The sequence below is a fragment of the Arctopsyche grandis genome, chromosome 8 (genome assembly GCF_051622035.1).
Source record: "Arctopsyche grandis isolate Sample6627 chromosome 8, ASM5162203v2, whole genome shotgun sequence".
In the NCBI taxonomy this organism is placed as follows: Eukaryota; Metazoa; Arthropoda; class Insecta; order Trichoptera; family Hydropsychidae; genus Arctopsyche; species Arctopsyche grandis.
Genome location: NC_135362.1, coordinates 12,937,721 through 12,952,559, shown reverse-complemented (window position 1 = coordinate 12,952,559; position 14,839 = coordinate 12,937,721). Strand labels below are relative to the sequence as shown.

The following is a 14,839-nucleotide window of genomic DNA, read 5'->3' as shown; positions in this document are numbered from 1 at the left end:
GTTGTATGTGCTGGATTAATTGATAATAATGCATGCAAATGCAGGAAATTTAATGAAACATATGTTCATTCATATTAGGTGAAGCTGTGTAGTAAGGAAGTAAAAAAGGATCTAAGTGCCGTTTAAAGATTTTGCTTTATGTAATTCGGGTTTTGTCAAGCATTTTGCAATAATTGTACTAGAAATACAAATTTGCTTTTGATATACACGATTTTGGGGACCATTTTTTAAAACATTGTCTCTGATGTAGTAGAACGTATTTATGGCATAAAACCGATTTTGGATTTTTTGCCACTTAGGCTATTTTTTATTTCCGGTATGCATATGTATAAATAGCAATGGGAGGATATTACAGGACTTCACCGTATGTATGGCTGAAGATCTTCAACGGTGCAACTGTCAAATCAGATTCAAAAAAGGGTTTCAAAAATATATCCTTGTCAAATTGTCGAATGGTTTCGGGTTATGAGAGTTGGGATTTATGGCGTGATGATACGCGAGAGCCCGGGGCGAAGGGAATGTGGAAGCACATCAATATGTCACTGTTATTATTAAGTTTTCAAGGAGCCGGTCCTTGGTGGTCCTTCTGGGAACAATAGCGGAACCGCTTTGCAAATGCGTGGCGGAGTTGCGAAACGCGTGGGACGGGTCGGCGGTTTCGTCTTTTAAAATAAAAATAACCCACATACACCCATACCTCCATACAAAAGAAATTTAATTAAAAAGTTTAAAGCAAGTTCACAACGTAGGCCTGCACACATACACGCCAGTGAGAGTATTATGGCGTGGGGATGGGGTGTGTGGAGATTAGGGGAATTCCGGTCCAGGGAACGTTCGCCCGCATTAGATCATATTAACTTTACGCTGTTGATTGCCCACGAATGTATGTTTGACATCAAATATGTTGTATTGATCTGTCGTCGTTTCCATTCTCACCCGGATGACTAGTTTCGATTCGGCATTGAAAACTTGTTGTGGTCGAGCTCGATTTAGATTTCAAATATCAATCTCCTCGTGTATACATAAGTTTTGATCAATCAATTGTAATTTTTTTTTATTTTCTTTCAGGTTTCTGGGTCAACTAATGAAGCATGGAGGCGTATACGGTTGGACGTTCTTGGCTGATTTACTGCTTTACGGTATGGTTATGCAAATTTTAATTGAAGAAAATAATGCAGGTACTTTTTTTACCGTCGTTTTTTATTTATTTATGTGAATGTGAAAATAAATAGGTTTTAGTTTACGCCAAAGTAATATTGCGCAAATGTATTAAAAATGAAAGAAGTAGGATTTTTTGCTCACAAAAACCAATTTTGCAGATAAAATATAATGATTTGTTGACATAAACACGCAGGGCTTTTGATGGGATTTATTTCAAAGAAAAATTTACGTAATTTGCACCAAAAAAGGTACTAAGTTTTAGCTGCAAAGTTGAAGCTTAATTTAGACGACTTTCGATATTCGATATTTTTTGTTAGTATTGATATTGTATTCAGTGGCGTGACGTCATTATTAGATGCACTAGGCAAGTCCCTTAAAATCTTTTAGCTAAAATTAAAAAAAATATTAATTTAATTACAGTAAATTCAAACTGTTGTCCATATTGATATTGTTCATTCGGATTAGTTAAAAAACCGGAATCGGCCCTGACTGAGGTAGCGGTAGTTGTAGTGGTTTTGGAAAAATGTATATTTAGTGTTGTCAATAATAACTTCTTTCCGTTTGCTTTACTTTCCTTTATTTAAGATTGTAGAAGAGGGATTGCCGGCTGGTGTATGGTGATTGGCACATCACTTATCAATGTTAAATTGATACTAAATTAAATGGACACAGTGCACCGTCGGTAGCCCTCTATTTATACATATATACTAAATATCTGGTGGGGAGCGACCATAACAATATGAAGATTGTCCAGGTTTGTTATGGTATGGTATGCCGCGTCGTTCGCTTGCACGGTCTCACTGTCTCAATTCTGTTCCTTTCATGGTACTGGTGAATTATTATGTTTTTAAAAGATTTTATTAGTTAATTAACTCATCTATTCAAAAATTTTTGGAATTTTCACTAAGAATGTTCTGATTTGGTCTTTCAAATATCATTCTAAGCTGTTTTTTATTTGTTTTATAACTAACTAATATTTACACACTATTACTTCCGAATCATTTCCAGAGGGGCTCGGCTCACGAAACGATTCCCTCAGAACAAATCAATGCGGAGCGCTTGGAAACAAATATCGAGTCATTGGAATGTTACATTCTTGATCGATTGTCAAAATTATTCAAAACAATGCCTCTTTGTATTTTTTTTTTAGAATTAATACATATCTACCACTTATGCAATATATCCAAAACAATAACATAAAAAAAACGCGGTAAAACGATGAAATTGATACAAGATAAAAACAGTTTTCTTTTGACAAAACAGGTGATATTTAACAATATTAAAATCATCAGTGAGAATGATAGCGATGATCTTTCAAAACTTCTACGGGTTTCTACAATGTTTTTTTCCTACTTCGACATCAAAAATATCAATGTCAAAAGAAATCTTAGACAAAAATATATAAGTATGCAAAATTGCAGATATTTTTGACGATCAGAAGTGACTCAATTGAAAGACAGATTTCAAAAATTTTAATACCTTTTTTATTTTAACTTGTTGCATTCAAAGTAAAGTCGATTACTGTATGTATGTACATAAGTATTAGTATTGTCGAAATGCTTGCTTCCAAAACTCAATATTTCGAAACGATCACATATACTTCAACGTTACCCCCATCGTTCACCCTTAGCCCAGAGGGTGGTATCAGCCCGCATCCTCATCCCAAGGGGGAGGGTAATGGTGGTCCATACAAGCTCGCTAATTGATGGCCCCGTGAAGCGATCTGTCTCGCACGTGAGCCAATAACGTGGGATTATTGCCACACTCTCGATACTGTCCTGTAAATATTGCTTCGTTGATTAATTTGCCAATAATTCCCGACTAAGACTTGGTTTTTCAGTACGAAACGATTAAGTTTTGAGCAAAATTGATACCGTAAAACGGGAGCATATCGAGGATTTTTATATAAGGGATTATTCAAAGTTGAATGGATCTTTAATATACACCTTTAATTGACATTGTAAATAGAATTTTCGTTTTTCTTTTGTTTCTACCTATGTAGGTATGTATGTACATATGCCTGAAGTCTTAATGCCTGTATATATGTATGTATGAAGTCCAGTGAAGAAGCGACCGCGCCTGCAAACTCCACAACTTGGGGGGCACCTATTTCACTTTTTACTTTATCTATGTATTTACATACGTAGTAACAATAGACGAAGTTTTGTGAGCATGCGAAAATTCGAACTCGAGATTTTGACTGATTTGAACTTAGAATCGATCACTGATCACGTTTTCATGATATAATGCTGTCATAGCTATTAGTATTTCATAATGCTGCCGGTATGTGTGAATGTGTCTGTACGGTTCAATATCGAATTTTGTTTTGTGACCTTCTTATATTCCTCAAATACATGGGTTGGTCACATCCGAATTTTTTTTAACTAATATAACTTCTGTTAAGCTCGATTTTAAGTTTAGCAGAACTTCACCATTTACTATAATTTTTGGTTGACGGACATTAGGCCGACGTACATTTGACGGAATGAAATTTTTATTTGTTTGAATTTATCAAAAATATCAAATTTAAATGAAGTGGAGGTTATTTTTGAATAATGCATCTATTTTTCAGTGAGTTTTGAGTAATTTCGATACACAATCAGCCAAACGTCCGTCAACCAAGTGTCCATTCGGCCAAAATTCCGTGCACGAAATTTTTTACTACATTCCGTGTAGTGAAATTTCTTTGCTTTATCAAGAACTGTTGATATGTGAGTTGGTTTTATTAATAGAGTAATTTTCATGGATCTTAGTCATAAATTAAAAGTTGGCAAATTTTCGTTCGATTTGGATTTTGTAATCATATAGAACTTGGCGGTAGCGATGGACAGATAGATATAGACATCCCATGACCTCTTATCTCATTATTTTTTGTCACTGAATATACATATGTATGAGCCGTTATATTTGAAAGTGGCATTAATTCAATTTTCTTCATTTCGAGAAATATTCGCAAAACATTAAATATAATGTTTTGCGTTTAATAATATTCAAAAATATTGGTGGCCTGTAATACATTTTCCGAGATTCTGGGCATATCGAATAAAAAGATGTGATAACAATTTATTAATTTAGTCAAACAGAAATAGTGTTTTTGGAACTGAAAATTGGACTTCCGCCACATTCAAATATAACGGCTCATATGTATGCTCAAACGGCTTTCAGTTAATGACATCTCCCCGGACGGTTGATTTAGATCTTTCATACTAAATTGATTGTCCAAATTCGGACTGGTTTCGGGGACTTCTTGTTTGCCCTCAGGTGGGTCTCTCAAACAGCAGGTCCTCAAGACGAGTGGTGTTGACGGTAACGTTATTATTTCTCACGTAGTTTAATGAGCCCCTTGTTAAGGAGTCGCCTGGAGCGACCGCGATTCTGTGCCTCTCTTGTCCCTCCCCAGCCCACCCTTCATGGGGCCAAGGGGGCTTTGTTAGCCCCCGCTAATTGTCCCAGGCATAACGAAGCGAAAACGGGGACCAGGCGCGTGTCCCGGGGCGCCCCAATCAGTTGCGCGTCTTGGTACACTCAACACTTACCTGTCTTTATGCTTATACGGCATCTAATCAGTGACGATGCAAAATTATACGTAATTGGTACACATCCGAGTATCTACGTATGTACGAACATACATATATAGCGTGATAAAAAATAATTCCTTTTTGATGTAGAACTATATGTATGCCTATTCGTAAAGTTACATGTAAGCATCGTGATGGCAAGGGATCATTTTTATTACTAACCTCTTCTTAGCTTGTTATTATTACTATAACTAACCTCTTCTTAGATTGCAAACGATTTTGTCGTCTGACGAAGTTTGGGTTCTTATCTGATCGTTTTCAAACTTTACCATTTTGCTCGGTTTCGTCATCAATATAAGTGGAAATGACGTCCGCCATTACCACGGTGACAAATAATCGTAATAGACACGTTTGAAAATACTGTATCTTCATTCACGGTGACGTCTATCGTCCACACTGTCCCATTTGTCCACACTGTTCTGATCATTTTTTTCACTTTTCGCCCCTCTTCTCGCTATGGCTGATTGATCACTTTGCCATACTCATGATTAAAGTTTACGGAGAGAATTGGTGATTTCTTAATTAGGTTTTTTATATATTGTCTTAATTTTATAAACAAAATATAGAAGAGGTTAATTTTTAAAAAAACATTTTTTTTGTATAGGAATGATGCTTATTATTGTCGAATATAGGAAGAGAGGTGCTTTCTAAAAATAATAATTGGTGGATCTGGTGATGTGAAGTATAACGAAACTTCGCATAGTAAAAAAAAACAATGTAGAATAAGCCTAATGTACAAATAATAACCAGACAATGAACATATGACGAGAGAACATACGACTATGCTTGCAGTGACAAGTAAACTTATAGTCTACAACCCGCAAAAAAATTAAAATTGTATGTGCATAATAAATTACAAAACACTCATGTTCTTTTATCGGGTGTTTTGTTGACATGGAATGTTTATACCGGGTTAACCGAAACGAGTGTACTCAGACGTTGATACGTTTTGAGTAACGTCCGAGTGACAAACTTAGCGAACTTGGTCTGGTTGCACTCTTATCGTGTCAATCCGATATTATACACAGTGGGAGAATCCATTTATTATTTTGTGCAAGGAATGAAATTCGCATTAATATTTAAATAAATAATACTTTATTTACAAATGATCGTTGAACAAATATAAATTTATATCAATTTCATAATAGTAATAATAATTATTAACTAATAATAAAACTTAGAAAATATAAAACGAAACAATTTCAATCAAATTTCACAGTCAAAACGGGAAGTTGTACAAACAAAACGAAAAAAAATAAAAATATCATACATAAATATTGTACGTCGATACCTAAAGAAAGAATATACAAATTTAAAATTTAATTAGAAAACATTTAAAATGACTTATTATTTATAAATTTTTTGTATTAAGGTACATTTATTCAATAAGGATATTTTTTCTTTATCATAACAAAGCGTTTTATTTTTATTTTTTTTTCAAAAAATGCGAAGCAAACATATCTTCACTTGCAATAGCGTGAACTTCTTACTCTCTTCCACTCCCTCCTCTACATATCTCTCCTTTACAAATCACGTAGATTACTTTGGTTGATTTCTTTTTAAGTACAATCTTATAATATATAACTTTTATTATATACACGTTACAGACATATTTTTTTTTATTATTCATTAAATTTATATTTTACATAATATATTTTATCGTATACTTAGGTCACGAGGAATTCTTATCTACAATATATTGCAAAATCTGAGAGAAAATCGTGATAGACTAAAATTGAATAGTTACTTCGTTGCAGGATCGGGGGATTGATGGAAGAAAATTTGGATACAAAGGCGGGATAAATGATTTAAATTCAACAGAATTTAAAGTGAAATAGGAGTAGGTACTTAATAAAATTAACGATAAAAACTTATTCGTTATCGTCACTTGAAACAAAGTAGAGATTGTCTTTTAAATAGTCTACTGGAATCGTTGTATCGTTGCTTTAGTGCGGCTTTATCTGAAAAAAAAAAATTATATTACATTATCGTAAAAATATTACACCAAAATGAACACTCTTTAATAATGGTCTGTTTATTGTAAAACAATATTATTCAAATGGATGAATTTTAAAAGTGCGTTGCAGACTATAAGTATATAAAATACGTTTACGATGTACATAGTAGCTACTCTCTATAGATACGTTGTGAGAAATATAATATGTATATCGAGAGACAAATTTTTTAATGTCGTTTCTTTTGGAAAATGCTGATCGTATTTACAAGAAAACCAAACATCCTCGATATATACATATGTACAATATATGTATATGTTATAGTTGAAGTGTATCTTCCAGCTGTAATATATTTTGACTAGTTGGAATATATTCCATCTAACCTGGTACCAACTACCGTTATAGTTGAAGTGTATTTTTAGTTGTAATATATTTGGGATATATTCCGTCTAATCCACGTAAGTTGATTCAAATAGCGAACATTCCGACTGAACAAAATATATTACAAATGAAAATACAGTTCAACTCTAAGTTGGTACCAGGTTAGACGGAGAGGCTAATTTTTCGTGAAAACGTAACTAGACTAGTACATTGAGTTGGAAAGTCTCATTTTAGTTTTGAACACATTTTTAGAATTATCGTAATACGGTACTCATTACTAGAGGTAGGATAGTCACAGTGCTATCCATTGTTCGGCAAACCTTTAACAATGCATTTACAACCTTTGAACATTACACGGCCCCCTCAGGCTCCGGTGACTACTCATTACCTTGATTCATAATACCCAGCAAATATTAACGCATCAGTGAATTCAAAAAACATCACAGCTGTCAAAACTCAACTATTATATTACAACTGGCGCACATTGTTGAAAGTGTATTTGCGCTTGTAATTTATTAGTTGAATTGAATTCGAATATGAATGACCTAAAGCTTCAGTTGGAATATATTACAACTGAAAATACACTTCGACTGTAACATAGATATATAAAAACATTTTATATATCTATTGTTTGTTTTACACTACATATTACAGGACGTGCGCGGACTTTTCTGTATCGAAATTACTCAAAAACCCTATTTAGAAATCACTTCGAACTCATTGAGATTTGATATTTTTGATAAATTTAAACAATTAAAAATTTCAATAGGTTAAATTTACATCGGACTAATGTCCGTTCGGCCAAATGTCCGTCGGCCTAATGTCTGTTCGGACAAGTGATTCTGACTTCATCATCAAAGTACATAATTCACCATAAGCTTAAAAAGAAAATTCTAGCAAATTATTTTATATTTTTCTTTATATGTATGTATGCAAGTCTATGAATTACACAATCATCGAGGTCACAGTGACGAACGCAACTATGTAGATTGTATTAGACAAGCTTATGGTCTCTGAAAAACTACCATGTAAGACTTGTACTTGTTTGCCGATTTGACTACAGGACAATATCTACGTGAATTTCGTACTTAGTTACTGCATTAGTTACTTGGCAAAAAATATGACAGTACGTATTACTATTAGCATATAATGAGAACTCACCGTCAGGTCTGTCCTGGCGTTCTTCCTGAGAGGCTTGCAGGCCCCCTGCATATGATTGGCGTTCGCTGTGGGGTAGTGTTGGGGGTGTGTATGGTGGTTGGGCTGGTGATGTGTCTGATAGTGGTTGTGGGGGTGGGTCTGCAGCGGCGCCGGCAACTGTCATCGCGGGTTCTCACAAGTGTCCGCGTCGGGGCTGCCGTAACCACTTGACGCGTCATCCCCGCCCACGCTGCCCAACATCATGTCTTTGTCAACACCAACCCCAACGCCAACACCAACCCCCACCCCTACGCCGACACCTACCCCAACGCCGACGCTCGTACTTACTCCAGGGTGGTATCCACCACTCACGGCGCCCATACGCGCCGCTTCACTGGGTGACTGTAACAACATTCGAACATTGAACACTTGTCCTAAGTGTATATTATGTGCATACACAGTCCGTTTATTGAAAGGAGATAGCAGAAGTCGTTTAGTTTACGAAGGCCAACCCCCACTCCACGGTAGAGATGCGCAGGCTAGAACCGTGCACTAATTGCTGCTTCTGCGCACTATTTCCCTGGAGTGGGGGTGAGACGTCTCCATCTTTACTGACATTATGTACATTTGATTATAAAAAGCATCAATGAAACCACGTTTTGCTTGTGTTTTAGTGTTCAGTGTCTGTACAAAGCGTATGTTAGAATTGTTATTGTAATTTCATAACTTATGAATTATTCAATTTAAACAAATTGCTCAGGTTGTGTTAATGCTAGCCAAGGTTTCCGCGCTTGAACTCTGGGTTAACCTCAATTGAAAATAATTTATTTATGCGTATTTCTGTAGTGCTGCTGGTCAGTTTATCTATTGATTTCATTTTTGAAATGGTTCTTCATCAAATTGGCAAAAACCATCTTATCTACTATTTATAATCACAATTTTAATATGATTTCAAATTTATAATCTATAAATGTATATATGTACAAGTTAAATACCACACGTGTTATTCAGGGCAACACGTAATGGCATCATGGTGAAAGAAAAGAATGTACGATACACAAGGTTTTACAGTTTGATATATATATACATACAATAAATTATAATATGTTGGTAAAATTTGTATTTTACATTTGCGTTTCATTTGAATGGGGGAAAATATGCAAAAAAATCATTGAGAGGTTTCAATTAAGCCGATTGGGGTATTTTTTACAGATTGGAGGTTTTGCCTGAAGGACTTGGGAGGGCTATTTTGAATAACTTGGCTCGATTTTCCAGAGGTGGTTAAAGATAGACTTTTATGAAAGAAAAAAGAAAAATTAGAATAAAGTAGAACAAGGGGATGGGGAAGTCAAAAAAGGCATTTTATAAATTGTGATAATATTTGAAACCATATTATGTTATGTACATGTGTATAGAATCTACAAAAAACTTAATAAATAATAAGGTATACATAGATTCACTATTGGCGCGGTGTATATATTATTTTACATAAAAGGATTACCCACACGAGTGTTGCCTGTGGTTATATTGAGAAATACTAGTGTGTATATACATAGGTTATTAGTGTGTGTAATTCTTTTGTGAGGAATAATCATAGAACCATTCGCACAAATACACAAGCAAAACGGATACTCACTGTTGACACATAACTCCTTTCAAAAACAGACTGTGATTGTATAAATTGTAAACAGACTGTTATATGCAGCTTTTAATAATAAATAAATAAATAAAAGTGAATAAGAATGCAAGCCCGCCAGGAACTGATCATCATCATCATCATATAAAGTTTGAAGTAAAATTTAAAAATGAAAAATCAAGCGTAACTGTAAACATTCAATTATTTATTTTAGACGTGATGATAGTTTACCTGTAGAGCGTTAACTTGCCGTCGTACATGGGCTAAACTGGATGGGTTGTGGGCCATGTTGGCGAACACCAGCCTCTCCTCGTAGTCGTACTCGCACAGGATCTTATTATCGCACAAGTAGAAACGATCGCCCACGCAAAACCTAAAAAATTAAGACGCCGTACAGTTTGCTATCGTAAAAAGTGAATGGAAAAAATCTGCGGGAAATCGGGCTACTTTTAAAATACTAGAAAGTATGTAGAAGCAGAACTAAAGTCTAAATACAGTTTTTTCTCAAAGTGATATAACCCAATGAAACACTTTTTTTTTAATTCAGTAATCGATTAAGTAGATTTTGCCATAAAATTTATGTATAAAGGTTGATATTGTGCTTGTGCTCACTTTGTCTAAATATGATAATTGATTATATAAAACATCCGCATCCTATATGATTCGCCAGTACGAAGCAATCTTGAGTTTTCTTCTATCACATGTAGCCCTAGTGATATGGTACATTGTTTAAGAATCGAGAGAGTACAGAGGAGGCTTCTCAGATATGTATATACATATGCACCTACATGATGGTTTATGGTCGCTATCCTTGGATCTATCCTAGTGTGTGCCTGTTTGGAGCACTATGTTATAATTCCCTCGAGTCACGACGTAACATACATAGATTACATTTGGGGAAATATTTTTTATAAATTACTGGTTGGTTTGGTGAGCAATCCTCAAATTATTGCAGAATTGAGATTCAATGTTCCCAGTCAACTCAGGTACATTATATGCCGCAGTTTGTTCTCTTCTCCTGGGACACGTACCAATTTGATGGTTTCGTTACCTGTTGCTAGGTGTATGAAGCTCCTAGACCAGATTTCTGTTAACTTGGATTTGTTAAATCTAAAATATTCTGGCCTAGTTGAGGGATTGTTGAATTTGAGACTATAACGTGTTCTATTATTATATATATGTTTTATAGTTGTGGTAATTTGTTTTTTTTATTATGTTTTATTTTATTGTCATTGTATTTCTTTTTTGTTTAGTCATAGTGACGACTATTACTACTCTTTAATGTCACTATGCCAAAATTGTAATAAATAAAAGGCTAAGCGTTCGTACATACATACATACATATGTACATATGTACATTACAGCGATAATGCGCATGCACGTTCCATTAACTGACAGTTTTTACATGGTGATCAAGTGCACAAATGTGTGCATCAGGCTTTTTGTAATAATATGAAAAGGCGCTCTAAAACCCGCTTATACACCGAAAGCCTACGTATTATCACTACTAGAAGTGGGGGATTTATAGAATATAATCAAGATGAAATGTTGATCTATTCAATATATATATGTAGGTATAGAAATGATGAGTACAATACATTATCGTTTAAATAACTTATTTTCCATTGTTCTTGCAATTTCAAAGGTTTCGTCTACTAGAGTTAACGATCGCTTGTTTTTTCGCTGGTGTAAGCGCTCTATTAGTTTCGCTTTGTTGATGCAGTTTTTACGGCCGAAGCCGTATGCTTTATATTCAAAGTGTTTTTCCGGTTCATTACCTGTGATTACACTGCTGGCACGCGAAACACTCCAGGTGGTAGACGAAACTCTTCGCTCTCATCACCATCTCGAAGGCCGGTATCACTTTGTTGCATGCCACGCAGTTTCCAGTCACGCCGAATAGCCTAGATCGATAATTGCACGTGTTAAATTTTTATTCGAGATAATTACGTTTCGGTTAATTTGCGTTGGGTCGCTTTACCTTAAATAATCTCTTTTGCAAAGTATGAGATCAGCTTTCGTGTACAGTGTGGATCCGACTTCTCCGAGTCTCGCGTCGCAGCAGCCGCATTTGAGACAGTCCTCGTGCCAGAATAGGTCCAGGGCCTTCAGCAGGAACCTTTCAGTTATGACTTTTCCGCAGGAGGCGCATTCTCTGGCCACTCCAGGGCCGGATCCTGGACCTCCCGGTCCGTTGATCGTCGATCCACCGCTGCGGCTCAGCGCCAACTTGATATCGCCTGTAACTAAACAAATTAAAGTTTTGTGAGTTTGATTCGTTTTTGAATACTTTATGTACATTTTGAATTGTTTTTCAAAAGATTTGTCCGTTGTGTTTTAACATAGAGCCTTATTTTCATAAATGTAATGGTTTGCTTTACAAAGATAATTAATTTATTTGTTGTTTTGTACATTTAATTTGCGAACAACATTATAATTAGCATTAGTTTCATTGATTACGGTCATCTATGTATATTTAAAATTACATACATTTTTCACATAGCTTTGATGCAATACTACGGACTTATTGTAAGTCGTCAGGACAATCAACTATTGGGATACAAGCGTTATTTTAAATATTATTACTATGCGAGAGAAAATCTAAGATTTTTAGTGATTTGATGGCGAAATTTATGCGTATTGTATTAACCGAGACTTTGCAGCCTCAGTTGTAGACGTTGACCTGCGCCAAAGGGTTACTTTTTTGTGAAGAGAGATATGAGTTCCAATATGGCAGACTGATTGTAAGTCACCAGGTCACCTTGTTATTACTGTTAAAAGCGTCATTCTCACTCTATTCAACAATATATAATATATACTAAGGTCAAGCGCACACTGTAGACTTTTTGTCGTAAATATCGAGAGATCATCTCGGATCTATATGTAGCTATGCAACCATTTTTTGTTATCGCGATCACTGTGAATATGTTTCCCTATAAATTTACATATAAAAAATAAAATTTAAACAGAGCGGGTCACGTAAAAAGAAGAACGGATGAAAGATTGACGATAGGAGTGCTCGAATGGCACCGGAGATAATGCAAGAAATACCATAAGGGAGATGAGTGGATGAAACAAGAAAAATTGTGTGCTATGAGAAGTTTAGACAAATGTAAATACAGACAAATGGAAGCTTGTTGGAGAGACTTTCATCCAGCAGTGAAAGTCTATCCAACTTTAAGTCTGATAAGTGTTTTTTGTTGTTTTCTAACATATGTATGTACGTAAGTTATCAAAAGCAGTAATAAAAAAATTGATGTAATAAAGATGGAGTTGGACGCCTTTTATCAATGAAATAGTCTAGATAGTGAGAAATAAATTGAAAATTTAATTGGAAGGTATTAGAAGAATACATATGTACATACATATGTTGTTGAGAATACATATGTACATAGTATGTAATATGAGTGTGCGTGTGTGTAAAAATGTTGATGGTACAACCCTGTCGAAGTTTAAGCCTTTGTAGACATTTAATTAATGTAATGCGATATTGCCGGCTGATTAGTTTGTAGCGGCCATAATTGGTTTTCGATGCGATGCCGCGTCATTGTACTGCCCCAACTTTGGGTAATCAATTTAATTGGACTTTTGACAGTCGCATTATCGACGGGCGATTACTTTGTCACGTGGCATAGTGACAGCGGCGTCACGTTCAAATATGATTTTCTTTATTGTTAATTATATAGCATTTAATTGATTACATATGCAGCTTTATGTCCACAGTGCCAGGTGTGGTATGAAAATATTCGGAATTCAATTAATATTTCGAATAATTTACGATCGAAACTTCGCACGTGTATTCAGGTTTGGATTTAAAGAAATAAATGGTTAATTTTCAACGGTGAGTTTGGGAACTTTTCGATCATACCACGTCCACAGGCGCGTTTCAATTAATTCTGCCATGATTCGAGTTTAACATCCGGCAGAAGACGACGGGCTTTCAGTTAAATTAATGCAAATTTGCCATGGCAGGTGACAGGCAACTTTTCGTTCACACACACACACACACACACACTACCAATTATGCGATAAAGCCTCAATTTCAATATAATTTCACTGCAAACATACGGGCAAAAACGCATCCTATGCAAATGAGAAGCGTACAGTTAACTGTGAATTAGTTTCAACTTTACTTTTAAGTTGATATAAGCGGTTTTTTTTGTCAACAGAAGCCATTCGAAGCGCATGTTCTTTTTGCGTTGGCTATAGATAACCTATCATTTAAAACAGGGTATATGGCCGAGCATCCGCTAGTCATATGCCCGGCGGCATAAGAAATAGTCATTTAGAGATTTGTTACTATTTTATATAACTACATATCTGTATTTAAATTATCGTTCAATTTATTTTATTAGATAGTTGCCGTTTGAATTTACAAGTCACTTAAATCGAATGGAAAGAATATATTACGATTTTTAATAAAAATATGCAAATCATATTCATTCAAGATTGACATTAAGTATTATTCAAATGATTGTAGCGATTTTTTACTAATGCATCTAGTAGCTATTTTAAATGAATATTAAAGTCAAACGTAGTAATAGCTTCACCTTGTGTGTGGGCAATTTAATATGTATATAAGAAATTCAACGATCAGCAATCTAGGCATTGGTAATTGAATGAGATGGATAAGTGGTAGTTTAATTTAATTGCATTTATGTATTTTCATTTAATTTTAAATATAGGCCATTTATCTACGACTGGTGTTTTGCCGCGGATGTTTTCAACGTATTCCTGTTGTTTCATGATCTAAACATCTATGTATGTATGTATGTATGTATGTACATATATGTAGGTATATTTACATCATGAGATTTGCAACCGGCCGGAAGACGGATAAGTGGGTTTGAGAATGGCGTCGTAATGAACAGTTCGCGGATCAATTCAAGACGCGAACGAATTTATTCGAAATGGCACAAGTTGACTGAATAGCTTCGTTAGAAAAACTATTGTAGAAAAAAAAGCAATTAAGAGTATATATGTACATA

General features: G+C 34.9%; 1 protein-coding gene across 2 annotated transcripts in view; it reads right to left on the bottom strand.

Annotated features, from left to right (window-relative positions):
* Window positions 1-5,813: 5,813 nt before the first annotated feature.
* Window positions 5,814-14,839, bottom strand: part of LOC143916007 (LIM domain only protein 3-like) — a 121,760-nt gene continuing 112,734 nt past the window's right edge. The window contains exons 4-8 of one of the 2 annotated variants that reach the window (XM_077436861.1): window positions 11,833-12,097; window positions 11,630-11,755; window positions 10,110-10,224; window positions 8,237-8,617; window positions 5,814-6,700 (exon numbers count right to left, since the gene is read on the bottom strand). In XM_077436861.1, coding sequence (XP_077292987.1) covers window positions 8,396-8,617; window positions 10,110-10,224; window positions 11,630-11,755; window positions 11,833-12,097 — 728 coding nt within the window. In that variant the 3' untranslated portion in view covers window positions 5,814-6,700; window positions 8,237-8,395. Of the gene's footprint in view, window positions 6,701-8,236; window positions 8,618-10,082; window positions 10,225-11,629; window positions 11,756-11,832; window positions 12,098-14,839 lie in introns of both variants that reach the window. The other variant, XM_077436860.1, reaches the window with a different exon arrangement.